This window comes from Crocodylus porosus, unplaced genomic scaffold (genome assembly GCF_001723895.1).
Source record: "Crocodylus porosus isolate Cpor-Errol unplaced genomic scaffold, CroPor_comp1, whole genome shotgun sequence".
NCBI classification, from domain to species: domain Eukaryota; kingdom Metazoa; phylum Chordata; order Crocodylia; family Crocodylidae; genus Crocodylus; species Crocodylus porosus.
In genome coordinates this window covers 12,350,540-12,370,221 of record NW_017728918.1, presented here as the reverse complement: position 1 = coordinate 12,370,221, position 19,682 = coordinate 12,350,540, and the positions used below count along the sequence as shown (strand labels likewise).

At 44.9% G+C, this 19,682-nt stretch overlaps 1 protein-coding gene across 2 annotated transcripts in view; it reads left to right on the top strand.

The window, feature by feature from the left end:
• KLHL29 (kelch like family member 29) overlaps positions 1–19,682 on the top strand; it is a 473,943-nt gene that overhangs the window by 442,188 nt on the left and 12,073 nt on the right. For both annotated transcript variants that reach the window (XM_019537334.1, XM_019537335.1), the window contains exons 11-12: positions 4,578–4,771; positions 15,585–15,729. In XM_019537334.1, the coding sequence (XP_019392879.1) occupies positions 4,578–4,771; positions 15,585–15,729 (339 nt within the window). The remainder of the gene's footprint in view (positions 1–4,577; positions 4,772–15,584; positions 15,730–19,682) is intronic.

The following is a 19,682-nucleotide window of genomic DNA, read 5'->3' as shown; positions in this document are numbered from 1 at the left end:
ACAGCTCTCTTGACACTTTAATTTGAGTGGCTCTGAGAGCCACCCTAACTAAAGTACCCACTGCATCATGTATATTCAGCGTCCCATGGCAGGGGCACTGTAACTAAAGCTCATTCAATGACCTTTAGTTAAAGCGCCCCCACTGTCATTTTGAAATGTGGGGACACTGATACAAGTGACGCTTAGGCTGTGCTGGATTGAGCTTTCTAATTAGCATGTGTTGGAGCAGACGTCTGGCACGTGTGTAAGTGTCCAGATGCTGAATGAGATGAATGAGGTGAGAGAGAGATCAGGTCCACGAGCCAAAGCTGGAGAACTACAGTGTAGGGACAAGCCCGGGCGCCCCAGGCGAAGCAGAAACAGTAACTTCCAGTTTACACCACATTCACAGTTGTGAATGCGTAGCTGCCATCAGCAGCCACTTTTCTCATCGTTCCCGTCCGCCCCACCACCAACCACTTCCAAGGCAGTTGTACCTATCAGTCTGCTTCCATCCCCCCACCCACGTCATGCTACCGCTGGAGGATAAGCAGGCTTAATTTTAACAGTAGTCTGCGGAGTACTGACCGTGTTGTCTACTATATTTGGAAAGCATCTAGCATGTTTAAAGCATCGTAGGAATATCACTGATACCCGTATCAGAGTTTCCAAAGTGCACAGTGTTGAAGTGATGTCCTGGCACTTAGTATTTGTGAAATGACAGGGCGAGACTGCGAAGGACGGGGTTGTAATAGCCAAGCTGAGAGGAAATTCAGGCATGCATGATGTTTGAAGAAACATAGCTGCATTGACGGTGTAGAAGGCTGCAGTATAGGTAGTCTATAGATTTACAGACAAAGGAGATGAACAACAACAACACTGAGGTTACTGATATCGTAAAATAAAGTATCTTCCATGAATTTGGCAGGCCCAGGACCTTGGCTAGAAATAGACACTAGACTCACAAGGTTTAGGTAAGCCTGTCCCAGAGAAAGCTGTTATCTAGCCTAGATACAGGGGGCTTTGAGGTAGTACTGGTTTGGTAGGAGTGCTATACACATTTCTGCAGAAAGAAAAACCTTTGGTTAGATTAGATTCAGGTCCCACTAAGTATTCATTTGCAGCTGCTAAAACCAGACTCAAATATGAGTTTTGGGTGGAGGCAAGAGACCAAAGAAGGTATCTGAGGCCACGTCTTTTAATTGTGAACGTGATAGCAGAAGATGGAGGCAAGAGGATGGAGAGTAAGAATGGAAATAGTAAGAGCAGAGAGGTAGGAAGTGAACTGGCTGGGATTATTCTCTACGTAAGAAAATTGCACCAAGTCAACGGTTTTTAAACCAATTTAGATAATCTGGTACAAACCTGGGTGTGAACACACGAGGAGTCAAGTGAAACCAAAACAATTTACTGTGTGGAAAACGTGCCTTTCGGGGAGAGACTAAAGAAGCTTAAGCTACTTAGTTTATCCAAGGAAAGCTTAAGAGGTTGCTTTATTATGTTCTACAAAAATATACATGGGGAGAGATATGTGATAGTAGACGACTCTTGTAATCTAACAGAAAAAGGCTTGTGATCCAGGGGTAGGAAGCTGAGGGTGGATAAACTGAGATTAGCAACAAGGCACATATTTTTACAGTGAAGGTAATTTGGCACTAGAAGAACCTAGTCAGGGCTGTTGTAGATCCTCTATCACTTGAAGGCGTTCAAGACCAGATTTCTTTCTAAAAGCTATGCTAAAATTCAACGCACTGTATGGGCAGAAAACATCAAGTAAGCATAATGCATAATACATAGGAGGCTGTGGTACTAGGACATACTGGATCTTTCTATGCTTAATTTCCATGAGTCCAAGATGACTTCCAGTATGGCAAATGGGGGTTTGGAGTAGACTAACATCACTCTTTTGTTGAAATCGGTCCACCTTTAGACGAGTCCGCGTGCATAGAGGTTCTGGGCCACAGGTAGAGCCAACACCAGATAGCAACGCTACTTCTTACTCGTTCAGAGAAGGGTCTTGACACTGAAGGATGCTTGAAACTGGGACAAGAGCATTTGATTTAAGCAGCACTATTTGCACCTCTATGCGGTAGATTTGCAGCCTTCGGCTTTGCAGACAAAGTGAAACTATTTAGTCATTTCTGGTTCCCTGTGGCAGTCAGAGGGAGATTAATTCCTTCACTCACTCATGCAGCAAATAAACAGAGAACAGTGGAAGTCGGTGAAAAAAATGATGGGTGACCCAGAATGGTGGTAGTGAGATTTACCATCCCTTTTAGTGCGAGACTCGCTGCCACATGCACACCCCTGCTGCGCCCACCAAACCCCACCTACAGAACATCTGGATGGCATAATCCGCCTGTATTTTGATAAACTATTACACGGGAGAACTGGCAAGCAGTTGACTACAATCTGTGTCCCTCTCGAGCAGCCTACCACCAAGGAAGGCATGAGCACGCCTACTCACCTTCACGGGTTGATATGCCATTCAGATGCACTGGCCGCAAACATCATCAGAGATTGAAGTCCAGTAGTGACACTAAATCACTGTGGGCTTTGTTAGAAAACATATATTGGATGACAACTCTCAATTGTATCCCAGAAGCTGATAGATTAGAAGGGCGAGTTAGATCAGTTCCAGTCTAATAACTGTATTCCTTTGACTGTTAATCATTTTTTATTATAAAATGACAGATGTTGACAGATAAATTACCAAAGCTTGACTTATTGGGGGATGCTTGTTGGTTAAGTGTGTCCCAAGAGCAATGTACCAAACTGTTTATATTACATGATTTTTCCCCATATCAATATTAGGATGAGAGTGAGAATTGCCACGAGTCTTGCATACAAATAGGAGGCACATCTTGCTTTGTGCCTTGCGCTGTTAGTTTAGAAATGAGTAATCCAATGCAGATTTGTAATCTTATTTTTGGCATCAAAGTGTAAAGTGGGCCCAATATATGATTGTGCCCATTTATATATTCCTGAAACCACATTGTTTAATTTCTTCTGTCTGAAGTTAATTCTCAGTAAAGAATCTAGAGCGGTGGTTTCCAGCCTGTGGTCCGCAGACTCCTGGGGGTCTGCAGACTATGTCTAAGGGGCTCCATGAAAGATAACTATGATTAATCAAAAGTATGTGAATACCCACACTTACAATGCAAAGGGGTCTGCACCTCCATTCAGAATGTTTTAAGGGTCTGCAAATGAAAAAAAGGTTGAAAACCACTGATTTAAAGTATACAAAAATCACTAGAAAATACATTTCTCCCTGCTCTTTCTAAGGAACTTATCCCAATTTAGCTGGCTAAAATTTGCTTCCATTTTGTTTCTTCCATTTCTGCTTTCCATTTATCAACACCTCTCAGCTATATCTACTGACATTTTTTAAGGCAGATGAAGTCGGGTATATTAAGTACGTTATTTTATGTCCTTTGCCTTGTATCCTTTATTTTGTCCCACTTTTGGATTTTGGCAAGTGGGAAACTTTACAAATGATGTCTCTCACTAGATATGTTCATTTCAGAAGGGATTTGAGGGCCCGAGTTCAGGAATCCTCGAGTGTTGGAATAGTGATAGATTTCATCCTAATCTCAGGAGACAAAGCTCTGAGCGGCTGATGAGGGCTTGCATCCTTTTAATCCCCCATTGTGAATAATCATTACTCAGGTAACTATTACTTGCCTGAGTGCAATATTACCTGGAAACATTGAAACCTAAAAACCATATCATTTTTTGACTGTCTCCAAGACTCATTTTACAGGAGCTATTTGGATCACTGCCACATTATCTTAAAAAATAAATGCCTGTACTTATGACATTGTTGAAAATGAATCTTCACCCACAGTTTATTAACTGCACATCCTCATGGTCAATGGCTTAATTAAATCCGATACTGATGACCTGAAAACTAATTTAGTGCTTTAATGCATATTTTTTTCTGTTGTGCTGTGTGTCAGATGTGGATGCAATGGGGAAATCTAACTCCAGCAGCAAACCCCCCATTACCTTTGGCTACCTCCTCCATTGAAGTGCAGTAGCTTGGTCCACACAATGAGAACTGAATGAAGGGACGTGCAACCTGTGCACTGATGACTAATTGACTTCAGTAAAAGGAGCTATCGCATTGCATTATGTTTGATGATGAGATGAGTTTCGCAAGCTAAACAATTTAAGAACATTAATAGTTGCCTGCCTACGGTTGCTATTGGATATCACTGTGCTGATACGCGAGAAGAATTTCACTGTATTCTAATTAATAGAAATTAATTAGTGGAAGTTTCCTTGACAAAGGTGTCCTGAGTTTCTTTAGCTCACACTATAATTAACTTTGAGAGGTATATGAAGAAAACAGATCTATTTTTCTTCATTTCTCTATTACTATCTGCTTTAAAGGATTGAAAGAGGCATTCATTACATGATTTGCCAACTGTTGACTCGTGGTGTTAGAAGATACATTGACACATCTGTTTTATCTGTCTGTCTAACTGCCTATTATATCTCAGTCTGTTTTATCTGTTTGTCTATCTGTCTGTCATGCACTTACAGTTCACCCAACTTGGTATTATCTGGGCTTGTTCTTATCACTTTTGTCTTAGGTATGACACGATCACCAATCAGTGGGAGACAATAGCTCCTCTGCCAAAGGCCGTGCATTCTGCAGCTGCTACCGTCTGCGGTGGTAAGGTCTATGTGTTTGGTGGGGTGAACGAAGCCGGCCGTGCTGCTGGGGTCTTGCAGTCCTATGTCCCTCAGACAAATTCATGGAGTTTTATAGAGTCTCCTATGATAGGTAAGTGATCCGTATTACAGTTAAGTAACTAAAGTATATAAATGCCTATACTAGAGGTATGTTTAAATGCCCATGTTGAAAAGAAATAAACCAAGGGGTCTGAATGAAAATGTGTCAGATAAGAGGCTGGGGGAAGATGTAAGAGACTGGCAGCAATATGTAGCATATTATACTGGAAGTGCCGTTGGCAGGATCCGTTACTCAGGATGGTCGTCATGCAGTATTGCTCTTGGTTATTAGCTAAGAACGGTGATTTCAAGGTGGGTGAGATGGAAAAACAAGTGAGAAGTGGATACTCCATAAAATAGACCAGACATTCATAATCTGCATTGAGACTTTTTTGGAGTATCAGCCGTTTCTTGTGCTTAAGACCATACTATTCAGTTAACAGAATATTGTTAATGTTACTAAGATGCCGCTTCTCCTGCTGGCAAGACAGTCTTTTTTACAGGGATTTACCAGTGTCATTCAATGGAATTCACCCTTCCCATAGGAAGTCACCAACAAGAGAAGCTAAACTATTAAGAAGCCAGTGCCCAGGAGCAAGCATGATACTTTCCAGAACAAACAGAGAGACAGGGGCAAATTTTCAAAAGCACCTAAGTGACTTTGTACTCTCGGGCCCATTGTCAAAAGTGCTGGAGATCCTGAAGAGCTTTAGCCATAATGACTGAAAATAGGATTTGGCTCCTGAATCTCTTGGGCACTTCTGAAAATTTAAACCACAATCCCTTGCCCAAAGACTCTGTAATCTCAATATGAGCTACGGTGCAGTAAGAACAGATAACACAGGCTGTAGAGTACAGCGCATTCAGCACACAGGGTTCAGGTTAGGCCCAAGCACATCTGGATGGCTAAAATAAGCTGTCCCTCTTACTTCTGGTGTGATTCTGCTCTTCACGCCTCCTGGAAAAATCAAGCCTTAGGGAATCAGTATGCACTGTATATGAGATGCTATGGGACGAACTATGGCGACATAGCATTGGTGGGCACAAACCGTGACACCACCACTGCTGTGCAGTAGCAACGAACAGAAACAACCCAGGCAGTGCCGAGACTGTGCGGAAATGACCCACATGGCGCTGGGATGGCTTTAGCAAGTACTAAATGACTGCGCAATAACAACTGCACAGTTGGGCGCAGGTGTAGACGCGCCCAGCTATAACATCCATGCTCACCTCTTCCCTTGTAAAGATTGTCTTTTCCGGGGCTGCTCTTTGTGTCCAGCCTAACATAACATGACATCCATACGATGTAGCATGAAGCGCCCAGCGGGAGGGCGTTAACCAGCCGCAGTCATGTTTATGTATTACAGCAGAGCAAACAAACCTATTTCTTGGCTTTCTCCATCGTATGGGCACGACTGCTGCTGTAATCTGCTGAGTGACAGCATGAGGTTTTCCTGTACTCAGAGCATACCACAAAAATGAATGTATTATGCAAAGTGGTATCCGTCGTCCTTATGAAAACAGTACAAATGCCACAGGAGCTATGAATTTATTCCCTGGGCTCATTATACTGTCTAGTATGTGTCAAGGCCATGCATTTTGGGAAAAATGATCTTACCCCATCCAGAGATGGGTGCATTTCAAATATATTGTGTCATTTCCTCACAAAAATACTTCAAAGCTGTTCATTGGGTTGGGGGGAAGGTATTGGTGCTTTCTCAGTGTAAAGGTCATTAATTTCTCCATTGGTGTGCAACGTTTTGGCGGTGGAACACACCATGCGATGGAGTTGTGTAGGGCTTATGCTGGGAAATAAATAATGTCAATTTATTGCAAATGTATGGAGTAATTTAGCACAAAAATGGAAAAAAAAAAACCAGAGGATGCTTGTGATACTTAACCAGAGGGCCCTGAGACCTTTGAACGTGCACTTTATTTGTGCAACTGGAAAGAACAAAATGGCAGTCCAGATTCAATAACAACCGTAAAGCAAACCAAACGAAACCCAGAGGGCAAGACCAGGAAACCTTTTTACAAAATAGAAATTAAATGATCGCCAAGAGAGATCACTGTCTTCCATTTGAGCCTTGGCCAACACTAATGAACGAAGCCTCAGGCAGTCACTGTGAGGTAAGTAAACTGAGGCAAAGAACTACCACTTTTGTTTCTCGGGGTCACACGAGGCATACGGATGCTGTTGATCCCGGACGAGATGATGGCCTCTTGAAATGCGTGAAGTGTGCTCAAATACATCGCTGTGCAGCCGCTCTTGAGTGCAAACAAGATGAACCCTGTAAATGGATTAGCAGCACTCATTTAAAACCTATCTGCTGTTTTAAGAAAGAGCATACAGGAAGGCTTGTGGTAGCTCAGACAAAATAAGTCTGTCACGTACCAGGAAGTCTGGTGCCAATATGGGTTTAAAGAGGAGGTTGAAAGCAGTTTTAGCGCTAGTGAAACAAGCCAGAAACGACTTCGCCATAGACCAGACACAGTGAGAGTCCTCCCAGGCAGCGCCGCTCTCTTCCCCTTGGGTTTCTTCTGGAATAAGTCCCTGTCTTCTCGGCTAAACCCGCTGCTAAGGGTACCAGTGGGAACGCAGATGCCTGTGCACGGGGAACGGGTGGACCCGTGATTCCTCACACACGTCACAGGAGTCACAACGTGGCCGTGAGGCAGGAATAGCTTTTAATGACTGCAGACCCGGAAATCTGCTCTGAAGAGTCAATAGAGTTTTTCAGTACCTTAATGGTGTTGATTGGAAGGAGCCTATAGTTTAACAGTCTCACATCCCACTAGTCCATAGCCCATGGCAGCTCTGCTGCTGTTTAGTAAAAGTTTTACTGCCACTAAGCGAACAAAGCATTCCTGTTTGTGGTGCCTGTGTTTTTGTCTCTTGTTACACAGCTCTTAAAAGCACTGCAGAAAATGTATTTCACGCACAACCTCCTAAGGCTTGTCTCATTTAACGAGACGGCTGCAGACATGCTGAAGTCAGTGATTGTAAGCAAGCGTAATTATCTTGTCACTTCGTGTTTTAGTTCACTTTGTGCCTAACGCTGGGGCGCTAAAATATACCTTTTATGGTATATCAAATAACCGGTTGCCTGCATTAACTGAATTATAAGTTTTGATCAGCGTTTCTGAATTGGTTTTCCATTTGCAGGTGCCCATGCAAGAGTTTTTATTCATCACCATAGTGAAATTTCAAAATATCTAGAGGTGTCATGGGGATATGCAGAGCAGGGATCCCTGAATGTTTCTCTCAATCCAGGTTAAATCCAGTATATTATACAATGCCCCACACTGGTTTCATTCGCTTCTCCTTCATCTTCACCTCACATCATCGTGAGAGGCTAGTTGCATTTTATTTCCTGTTAAGTGCCCACCATCAGCTTTCCAGCCCCCCTCACTGATGGAGACCTTCCTTCAAGGGCAAGTAGGTCTCCACCTGGCTGCACAAGCTCTCCCCAAATGGGGGTGGAGAAGGGTCTCCCCAGGCTGTGTACTACCAAGACCTTCCCAATGCCAGCTCTTCTGCCCAGACAGGTAGGCACTGGCGGGAAGGGAGGGAAGAGGCAGGGACGCCAGGCAGTGTAGCGGCAGACCAGCCTCCTCTTGCAGCGTGCTGCTGCAGCACAGGAGGGAAAGCGAGGGGGCTACGCCGTCTTATGTCTCCTCTGTGTGCCTGAAAGTGCTTGTGGCGGCAGGGACATTGTAATGGCTGTCTAGCTGCTGCCTTGCCAGACCTCTGGAGCAACCTCCAGAGCAGCCGGTGCCCGAGGGAGCAGTCCCTGCCTCAGACGGGCCAGTCTTGGCATCTGCAGTCAGGCCTATCAAACCAGGCTTTTTACCTGCTCCTGTAGCACACTTATGGGCAGGTCTGATGGAAGGACATTGGGGAAGGACACGCATGATCATTCTTTGCTTGCATACATGTTCAGCTGTCTCCTTTTTACACACACAGTTCTTGGATTGAGCTCCCTTCATTAGCAGCCCCTGCCTCCCTACCCCCTGCCCTCGCACACGCATGTGTACCCACACCCCGTCCTGTCCATTCTCCTGCTGCACCTTCCTGCATTAGCACTTGACGTTTTGCCAGGAAGGATTGGGCGCCTCCCTTTTGCTAGAAGGGAAGCTTAAATTCTCCATGTGTGGCTTCCAGAAGCTATCCCTGGCAGCAAGGGACGTATGCAAGTCCATATAGCTCCTCCGTGTTGTGACTTGGTGGACATTTTTGTCTGGGCGAAGGCAGCGATGCACTGTTAAAATGCTTTCAGAAAGGTCAGAGAAGGAAAGGCTTTTGGGACCTTAAGGGCATGCCAGCTTATAATTTCAATTTGTCTCTGCCTCTCTCAAGAGGGTCTCAGGTATACAGGGTTGTGTCATTCACCCTTGGGCCTCAGAAAGGGCAGACAGGCCACTAACTAGAGGCATTTGCATGTAAGCTGAAGATGCATTTGGCATCCTTCACTCCCGCAGCGGGTATCAGTGCGTCCTGGAATATGCTGAGACAGTGCCTGGTAAAGAGGAATTCAGATCCCGGGGAAAGATCTAAGGCCAGGTCTCCGAGGCCTCCATCACCACTTCTTACAAATGCCTGAGAGAACGAACTGGCTAATTATGTGCCCAAACTAAGTGCTCGGTCACAGCGCCGCGGCTGTAAAGAACACTTTGAGGACAAGCTTAACCAGGTCGTTACAGGTCTGCTTCAGGACGCTGCGGCTTTATTTCAGCTCATTTTGCTTAAAAGGAGGGATTTTTAGTTTAAACATTGAAAACCAGCAACGTGAAAGGTGGGGGCACAGAGTAGGCAGCCTGCTCCATCCTTTGTCTGTGCCAGATTGTTCCCTACAGCTCATTTTCTGACTTGTCCAGCTTAGAGTTAAGTATCCCGGGCAGTGGGTCTTCTACAGCTGCTCGGAAAACTGTTCTGGCTCTCGGAATATTTTTCCCTAGCGTCAGATCTAAACTTACCTGGTTTTTTTTCACTTCACCAACTTCCTCTAGCTCTACTCCATGGGCTCATCTCCTTCCTTGATGTGTACCTCCTTCAGCTATGTATTAGACACCCTACGTAGCAGAGTCATGAACGCTTCAGGCCTTCTGTTCATGCCTCAGCAGTTGGTCCTGCCTGAGGTTTCCACCCTGTTTTCTTGCCCTCCTCTGCATCTCCTCAAGCTCATCAATATGTTCCTGATTAAAGCCGTGTCAAGAATTGAACCAAGTGTTCTAGGTGTGGCCTCGTGCTTCTGGAAGAAATATAAGAATAATTTCCTGCATGCAGGAAAGCCTCCGCAGAATACTGCAACTGAAGGCAGAGGTCACTGGGGCCTCTTGATGAATGTTCATTTAAGTGCCTCTGATGCAGGGCTGGCCCACAAGTTTTTGGGGCCCCCTGCAAGATATAGTTTTGGAGCCCCCGACCCATCAGAAAATGAAAATTGCTGTTAATTGCAACATAAACTCACTGAAATAAAATAGTCGGGGCTGGGCTGCACCCACGTGGGCTGCACTGTGGGAGGTGGAGGGTGGGGGCAGCATGGGTTGGGGATGCCTGGCTTCCCTCCCCGGGACCGGGGCCAGGGCAGGAGCGGAGTTGGAAACTCCTCCCCCACTCAGCCGGGAAGGGGCTCCCTGCCTCCATTGAGCCCTTTAAACATGGTGCAGGGGGCAAGTGGGGCACGGCCCCTTGGCTGTGGGGCCCCGTGAGGCTGTAGGTTGCATAGGACAGGACGGGCCGGCCCTGTTCTGGTGTATTTCCTGCCTGCTGAATTTATAGACTACTACAACCTACTGTATGACATTGTATGATTGTGCATGAGAGAAAGAGCAGGTGCCCAATATCTATTTGGTTTCCATGAGCATAGAGTGTCTCTTATTGTCAGGTCACTCTCTCCCATCCTCCTCCTTTGTCAGTGCACTGAACATAGAGGTGAAGTGGGCATGGGCCTGGCAGTGGTATACATTATCCTTCTTTCGTCTTCCTTCCTTGTTCCCTGGAGCGCACTGGCTTCAAGATGCTGTGACAGCACCTTGCCATATGGCTGAAATCAGAGAACTGGCTGCTAATTACGGTATCCACAGTCCAGCCCTCACACAGTATATTAAGAATCAGGCTCCAGGCTCCTAAAGGCATCTGATCCCATTACTGTGTGTTACATTGCTACACCAGGCCTGAGCACATCTCTCTGAGGTATGCAGGGAGAGGTGGAGCATATTTGGTTTCTATTAACTACTTTGCTCTTTTCCAAGCCATTCCAGCAGGCTCTTGCTATGTGCCTCATCAAGAATGCAGAGGACACGTTAGTAGGAGTAAGAGCTGAGCAGTCACATGTGTGGCCTGCCAGCTTCGCTCTGGAAAAATGTTTTGACTGGTGCAGTTTCAATAAACTGTTGACAATAGGAACTCTTCCTGCCATTCATTTCAATACCATTTTGGGCCGTGACCGAGCTTTGCTTTGGAATGTAATGCAGGATCCTCAAGCAGCTGCCAGGAGCAAGGCCGGCATGCACCAGCTCAGCATTAACTATTCAGTTTGCTGATGTGAGGCTGTAGCCCTGAGCTACGACAGAGGTAGCATATTGTTGTTATTAGGTTACGGTTGCAGGCCTCTGGTGGGCTAGATTTCCTAGCCACCCAAGAAGTCCACGCCCCATTGTGGCATGGCTCTTTGTTAGCCAGAAATAATTCACCGAGCCCAAATTCCATTTTCTAAATAGCAGCAATAGAAGGGAATGTTATCCAGTGTGGCCTTTAATGCTGAAAAATACAGCTTGCCCTGACTTTTTGTGCTAGATTTCTCATCCTACCTCTCCTCTGCTTTCAAAACCTCAGCTGACTTGCTGTCAAAGCTGCATTTGGAGTATTGGACAGTCCTTAATTTAGATTATCCAGCAAGAGGAAGGTTAAAGTGTCCCAAAGGTAATGCTGAAGGGGTTTTTAGGAAAAAGAGGTCATTTTCTTTTCCCTCCCTTTCCACACTCCTCTCTCTCCTTATATAGACCCAGTAGCCATTCCTGACAGCAAGTATTCTGGGTTTGTTCCACAGTCAAAACATCTGGGCGAGAGCATGAACACACAGTGGCGATGGGTAGGGGGTGCACGGGTTTGCATGTGCACCCCCTGAGAGTGCCTGAGCACCCCCTGACAGGCCACACTCGCTGCTTAGGCGACGGGCAGGGGGGTCAGGTAAGAGTGCCAGCCGGGGACTGGGAACCACCCCCCACCCATTGGTGAGATTGGCCCTGGGGGACCCCCTGCCCTACACGTCAGTAAGATTGGCTGTGAGTTGCTGACTGGTCACTGGGGGGGGGCACGTGCCCCCCCCGACTAATGTGGCACCAGTCACCCACGCGAACCCAACTGGTGTCTGCACCAAAACCCATAGTTTCATTGGGGTATTTATCAGTAACATGCTAGTGACAAAACGTAGGGTCTGTGGAGTTTTTAAACAAGGTTCTCAAACCTGAGAAAGGAAAAACTTCACAAGGGAAGTAAAATTAATGTCACCTCGTTGAAGTGAAAACTGGGGATTGATGATGTTCATCCCTTAGGAAAGCCCTAATGGGAAATCCAGCAGTGAAGTATAGGGGGAGACTGCAGGTCTGGAGATGGACCAGGGGCTCCTGTGAGTATTTACTGCATTCACAGAAAAGGTGCTGATTTCTATCTTTTCAAACCTCTGTCTCTGGGGCAGTTCCCCTAAGTCCTTGTGGAGTATATTCTTGCTGTGGCTTTCTCCCTTCCTGATAGCACCAGCCGTTATATCTCCCTCTCAAACATACTTCATACTTTATTAAGAAAGTGTGACCAAAACAAAAAGCAACAAATGACAATGAATGTGTGAAACCATGAACATAGTGATGAGTCCAAATTGATTGTCTCTAGAAACCAGCCTGCCTGATTATTAAAAAAAAAAAGGAAAAAAGAAAAAAACTGTCACTATTAAAATAGGCAAGGTGGTTTTCTTCTCTTCCTTTGATAAAAATGAATCTGAAGGCAAGGATTCAACCTCTTGAGAAATTATTGCTTCTGCCTTGAGGAAGCCCAGAATAATTTCCCCGAGAGCTTTGAGAATTAAATTCTGAGTTCTTTTCTGTGGAGTGGGTGTACCCAACTGCAGAATATCATTAATCAGAAGGAAAAAAACCCTGAAAAAGTATAATAATTAAATATGGAAGCTTCCCAGTGAGGGCCTTCCTGGGAAAAAACCCCACAAAGTTGATTTTAAGAGAGATGAGATAAGAGCTATTAGAACAGGAAAATCTTTGAGCTGTATAATAGTGGCTTAGTGCAGATGAGAAGAAGCTGAACACTCGTTTCCTTGTTTTTTCTAATCCTAAAGATTAAGGAAATTTCGTCAGGATCCACTGGTGAAGGCCTTTGTCAAATATGTATTGATACTTAGCGTAGCAGGAGACTGGCCTTTCGCAGTAACTTGTTTTAACCATTTTAATACTTTCTACCTTCCTCGTCACCCCACCCTTACGTCCCCAAACAGCATGGAACTGTGTTGACTCTCCGTGGCTGCTTAACAACATTGGGATTTTAAGATCTGTAGCACAGTCCGCTCCCATCAGCGAGCTAATTCAATCACTGCTAGCAGTAGGAAGTAGATATGCCTGCTGCTGGAGAGACAGACACATTCATTGCCTCCAAGTTTCAAGTGTTTGCTGGTAATAAAGGATCATTAAAATTTAGGCTTCTTTGGTTCATGTTCAAGTCCTGTGTATGGTGGTTTCATAGCTTTGCATCCCTTCTCTTTCCACACATCCACACAGACTAGGAACAGAAATTACACATAAACCAGTAGAAGTGATCAGAAAGCAGTTAAAATCTGTAACACAACAGAAGGTCAATGCACATAAACTGCTTTCAAAATGGCTGAAACCAGCTTAAGATAAACTTGGATGCACGTAGTATCAGACTTAATTGATTTAGGTTAAATTGGTTTATTGAACTTCTGTTTCAGAGCCCCTCCAGATTCAAATTAACTCATAGTCCCCCAGCATCCTAGAATGCTTTTCACCTCCCCCACACCCCTCTCTCGCAGGGTGGGTGGGCTAGCCTTGGCCCAAGCTGTCTTCTCCAACCGAGCAGGGAGGCACCCCCTTGCTTCTGGCCTGGGCCACATGGGCCACTGCAGGCAGGCAGCTGCATTTTCAGAATCAAAAGTGAATGTCTGTTCACTTGCTTATCAGTTCAATCTGCACAGTTTAGACTAAACAGCAAAGACTGAATTAATTCAGCCTCGGGGTTTTTAACTGTCTATACTTAGCCACAGTCCCCTTCTCATCTTAGCTTCACTTCTGCAGCTGTGGTCATGTTTTCTCCTCCTGTTCTGTACATTTCCTCCCTTTCTTCCCCTCTTTTCTTCTCCTTGCCTGATGCATCACTCACGCATTCCCTCACGACCACAAAATCTCTCTCTTGTCCTTCCCCACCTGCCCGTTCCTTCCCCCACCTTGGCAGCCTCTCTTCTCTCTTGCCCTGCTGCATTTGGTTGCCAGCAGGAGGGGTGCAATACCAGACAGAGTCTGGTATCCAGCCTTATCACACTCCAGTGCTGGGGAAAACAATTGCAAAGCAATTCCCACTCATTCTCTGCAGCCCTGGGCTCCCATACACTTAGCCACTCTGTAGGGGTGGTCCATATGCTGTCTGATTATACAAGGAAACGATGAGAATTTAGAGCATGCTCAAATGCCAGTTGAGTCTTCTGAGAACTTAGTTGCCAAGCTAACAAACCTGTACTGAATCTGTACAAGCTGAGATTTTTCAGAAGCTTAAAGCCTGGTAGGATTTGGGCAGGTGTTCACAGCAGTGGCAAAAGGTCTGTCCTAGGGAACGGCCCAAAAATGTCCAAGTCCTGGAGTCTAGGCATGGAGACATGGGAGCTGCTCAGAAATACAACTGTACATGTTTAACACGGGCAAAACAACGTGTTTTTTCTCCATTCCCAGAAACTGCTCAAATGTTACAACCAAAATCTCTAACAATCTACCAGGTGCAAATAGATGCCTGGTATGGGATACTTCACCGAAACGATTAAGTATACGATAAGCATTTGTACCTGCCTGCCATATTGTGTAATGGGTCTAAGGGACAAGCCCGCTAGCTCACTTGCACTTATATTGTAATTTCATGGCTAACTCTAGTAGAGATCTTACAGTAACTCTGCAGTTAACGCAGTGATGTGAACAGCATCCCTGGAAGGCGACAGCACTCCAGCGACGACGTTAGGGACTCGGTGCATCTGAAATGCTGAGAGTGCACAGCTCCAGTTGAAGTAAATGGCAGCTGCAGATACTTAGCATCCCAAAAATTAAGCTTTAGGTGTAGTAGAGAGAAAACTTAGGCCTCAGAAAATATGCTTGGATCTGTGGGGACCTGCCCACAAGTAAAAGTGGGATATACAAAAGAAGCTATTTTTGAATATTGTTAAGTGGCTCTCTGTGCTCCAGGAGCCTTCTGCACTGAGCTGCTGCTCAGAAATGAAGAGTGAGTTAAAATTTTGCAGCAATTCAAAACTCTGCAACAACTTGACACATTAATTTCAGATATAAGAGCAGAGCTTTCACTGTGGCTCCATTAGGCTTCAGAGAGGATAATTGTACTTCAGCAGTTTAGAAGGGAGGTGTGTACGGGGGAACGAAGGGCTGATGAACTTTAAAAGTGCCTTTGAGAACTTTAGGAAGAAAGAACAAAAAACAGAAACAAAGGGATGTCCTCGTTTTTCTTTCCCTAGCCTTGGAGGTTTAGAGAAACGTGACTCATCTGTAAATAAGTGGAATGTATAAATAAAAAACAGATGCCAAACCTGAGCCTAGAAACTGATCTCCGTGTTGCTTTCCATTGACAGATAACAAATACGCTCCTGCAGTCACTCTCAATGGGTTCATCTTTATTCTTGGAGGAGCTTATGCAAGAGCAACCACCATCTATGACCCAGAGAAAGGCAATATTAAAGCAGGTCCCAACATGAACCACTCCAGGCAGTTCTGCAGGTGAGAAAAACCATTAAGATTGAATTACCAGTGCCTCTGAGTTTTCTACTGAAAATAAACTTGTTATCAGAGAAAGGGGGCAGGGGGAAGAAGGGAGATGGGAGATACATACAGTATGTTTTTGCCTCATCTTTTTCCTGTATGTTTAGGGGTGGAACGTTTTCCAGGGTGTGCTTGTGGGAGTCTCTCTTTAATGCCTTTGTGCATGACATTGTCACTTGTCCCTTAATATTAAAGTGCCATAGTTCACCGTGGCCAGCTGGGAGTGGCAGGACTTTGGGATAGGCTCCCCACCTTACCTTTGCCTGCAGGGATTTTTTTGCCTCAGTTGTCAAACGAAGATTGGAAGTTTTTAAGGTCGAGTTAGGCAAACATTTGTCGGGGACACCTTTAGGTAGGGATGATCCTGCCCTGAGTAGGGGGGTTGAATTAGATGTCCACCTGAGGTCTGTTCTGACCACCTCTTCCCCCGGCTCTATGATAAAGCTCACATTACATGAGCCTGATGGAAGGTGAAATGGGAATGAACTAGTCAAGGATTTCTTTGAGCACTAACTTTAAACTACTGCTCGCTCTCTGGCTCAGTGCTCATGTCTGTGGTCCTGGCCCAGGTATACACACGTTGTAATCACCTTGAAAAAGAAAATGCTATGTGCTGGCAGAGCTCTGCTGGCATTTCTAAAGCATTACATTCAAAATGAGAGAGACCAAGACTGACCCTTCTGCGGCTTAGCTCAACATAAAATCACCCGTTGTAGCACCGGGCAGCTGCACCTCTCTGGGATCGCTGCAGTGGGTGCACCTCAATCGCATGAAAACAGACACAGTAACAGAGACTCGGCCTAGCCAAGGGGTTGTATTTTTTTCTCTGTTTTGACTAGACAGTACCAGTGAGCCCCAGTGAAAATCAGGATCCTATTGCAATAGGCATTGTACAGATCTTTATGTTTTTTTGTGACTGTCTGTGCCCTAAACAACTTTCAGGCTGAGTGACTGACAAAGGGTGCAGGAGAAAAGAGAAGTGATGCAACTTGTTCGCGAGTTGATGGCACAGCCATAACCAGGGCCGGGTTTCCAGCACGCTGATCCTGTCTCTTAGCCCCCACCCCACGCTGGGTCTTCACAAGCACCCGTTTTCTCCCTCAGCAAGCCCTGCTTTATTTTGGTTTATTTTATTGTGAATAAGAAAACTTTTGAAAAACATGTCAGTCCCCGTATTTTTTTTTTTCCATTGAAAGAGTGCCCTCTTTTGGCTGCCGGACTGAATTTTGTCTGCAGCAAAGAGTGGGAAGAAAACAGACCAGCTCCCAGCCGACACCACTGTCCTTTCTGCTCCTGTGCTAATTACCGATTTCCATTGTTGCTCCATACTAACAAGAGTGAAATTAAATTGAGGAGACCCCCACTGTGTTCAGACAGGAGTTAATGATATTTTTTTCTCTGAAGATTGTAAACCAGAAATAAAGGGTATGATGTAGTTGATATAATTGTTACAGACAATTCAGAATCACAGAACCTTGATGCTTATGGATTAAAGTTCCAACTAGTAAAGCCAAAGATGGGAGCTGGCAAACATGTATTGCAGACCGTCCAGGCCCACTTGAGAACAGGACTAACTGCTTCTTAATTATTTGTCCATATTCTATTGGAAGACAAACTCTGGTAACAGGGATGATTTGCAGCTCGGGGAGGTTTCATGTAGACAGTAAGAAAGCGTTGTTGCGTTTCTCAAAATAATAGATATAAAGTTTGTCACAGAAAGTCCTGCACTCACTGCACTTAATCCTGTTCTGAGAGACCCAGAAGTTTATTGCTGACGAAAACTTCAGCGATTCTCCAGGTATCAGGGATCATGTTCCAACTGAGTTTGACTCAGTTCAACTTTGTTTAAAGAGAAGATGGCACCAGTCAGTAATGCGTGAACATACGACTTAGAGAGAGCCTACTTTTGCAAAGCTTAAAGCCGTTGTTGGCATAACGGCTTGGGAATCTAAATTTAAAGCATGGAGTGGAAATGAAAACTATGGTTTTTCAGGTGGGAAAAAGAGGAAGTTAATAGCAATTAATTAGTTACAAATTAAAGTGCAGAGAGCTGATAAACGGTAGCTAAAGGATTCAAGGAAATAACTTGATTGGCCATCAATAAGAAGCCATTGTAAGTCTGTTGCTATTGGGAGAATTGTAAATAGTGCTATAGAAGGGTAGAAATTAGGGCTGTGCCAAGCTTTGGTCCTTGATTCAATTGGGCAGAAATCTGGCCTGATTTGGTGGCCGAATCTCCAAATCTGAATCAAATCAGGAGACCCTTTAATCTCTCTGAATCCAAGTGGAACCCTCCAAGTTGATTCAGAGAGATTCAGAAAGATTCGGTGATTCGTACATAGGCACAGCTTTAAATGCATTTTCTACATACCTCAAGGTACCAGGCGGCTCGTGAATGCTGCGATGGTGGGGTGTATAGAGCATCCCATGGGAACACAGGGGGCTTCCCAGCGCGGTCGGCACCAGACCCAGAAGTGGACCAGACGCACTTCCAGTCCACTTCTGGGTCCACTGGGGAGTGTGCTGGGAGCCCCCCCCCCGACCCCCTCGGCTCAGCGACTGGTGCCTCACAGGACTGGGAGGGCACCTGGGGTCCCCCTGCAGCCGATCGGAAATACTTTGGGCCCACTTCTGGGTTTGCTGCCAAGCACGCGGGACACTCCATCTGCCCCAGCATCACGAGCCACGCCTGGTACCGCGAGGTATGTAGAAAAAACATTTAAAGCTGTGTCTGTGGCCAAATCACTGATTCTCCGAATCAGCATCGAATCTTCAGATTCAGCCAAATCGAATCAGGGACAGTGATCCAAATCAACGAATCAAGTCACTGTCCCTGATCTGGGCCAAATCCAAATCCACACTGAATACGGCCCGTTTCGCACACCCCTAGTATAAATGCTAGTTGTTTCTCTTCTGTGTTTAAAAAGCATTGGGAGGACGTAGTCATTTCATGTGAGGCTGCGGATGGAACAAAGAATTTACCATCTGTGACAAAGGAGCATCTAAAGCAGCATCTGCTAAAATTAAACCTTTCAAAATCAAGCAGGCTGCATCTTAAAGGAACTTGCTGAATCAGTAATGTTAAAAATTAACAAATCTTGGAAACAGGGAAAATGCCAAAGAATTGGAAACAGTCAACATCATTCCAGTATTTAAAAACGCTGAAAAAAAGCACTATGCAAGATATAAGAGACCAGTTAGTCCTGTTTTACAACACAGTACAGTTAATGCTTTATCAGCAAAGAATCAGAGACTAAAACTAGTAATATAGTTTTCTGAAAAATCTTGTCAAAAAGCTATTATCTTTTTTTAATAAGTTATGTATCTGATTGACAAAAGCAAGTGTATACTTGGATTTCTCTTTGGATTTGACTTAGTACCATATAACATTGTGATTAAAAACCCCGTATGTTACATAAAATTAAAAGGGCACATGTGAGACAGGTTTGATGTGGCTCACTGATTGGCTGGGCCCTACAAGGATTGGTTTTTGGTTCATAGCTAATCTGTATTTTTATCAACAATTTAGATAATATCTCTTTTCTGGTAAAAGTTGTCTGTGATATGAAGATCAGTGAGGGAGTAAATAATGAAGACAGGTTTCTATTACACAGTAGTTTGGATTTCCTAGTTAAATGGTCACAATCCAACAGGATGCGCTTTAGTACAATCCAATACAAGGTAACACACCTGAGACCAAGGAATTCAGGCAATATTTATAGGGCAGATGGGACTCAGTTTCTAGGGTCGGAAGGGACCTGAGCAAATCATCGAGTTCGACCCCCTGCCATGGCAGGAAAGAGTACTGGGGTCAAATGACCCCAGCAAGGTGTACATCCAGCCTCCTCTTAAACACCCCCAGGGTAGGAGCCTGTACCACTTTTCTTGGAAGTTGGTTCCAGATCCTAGCC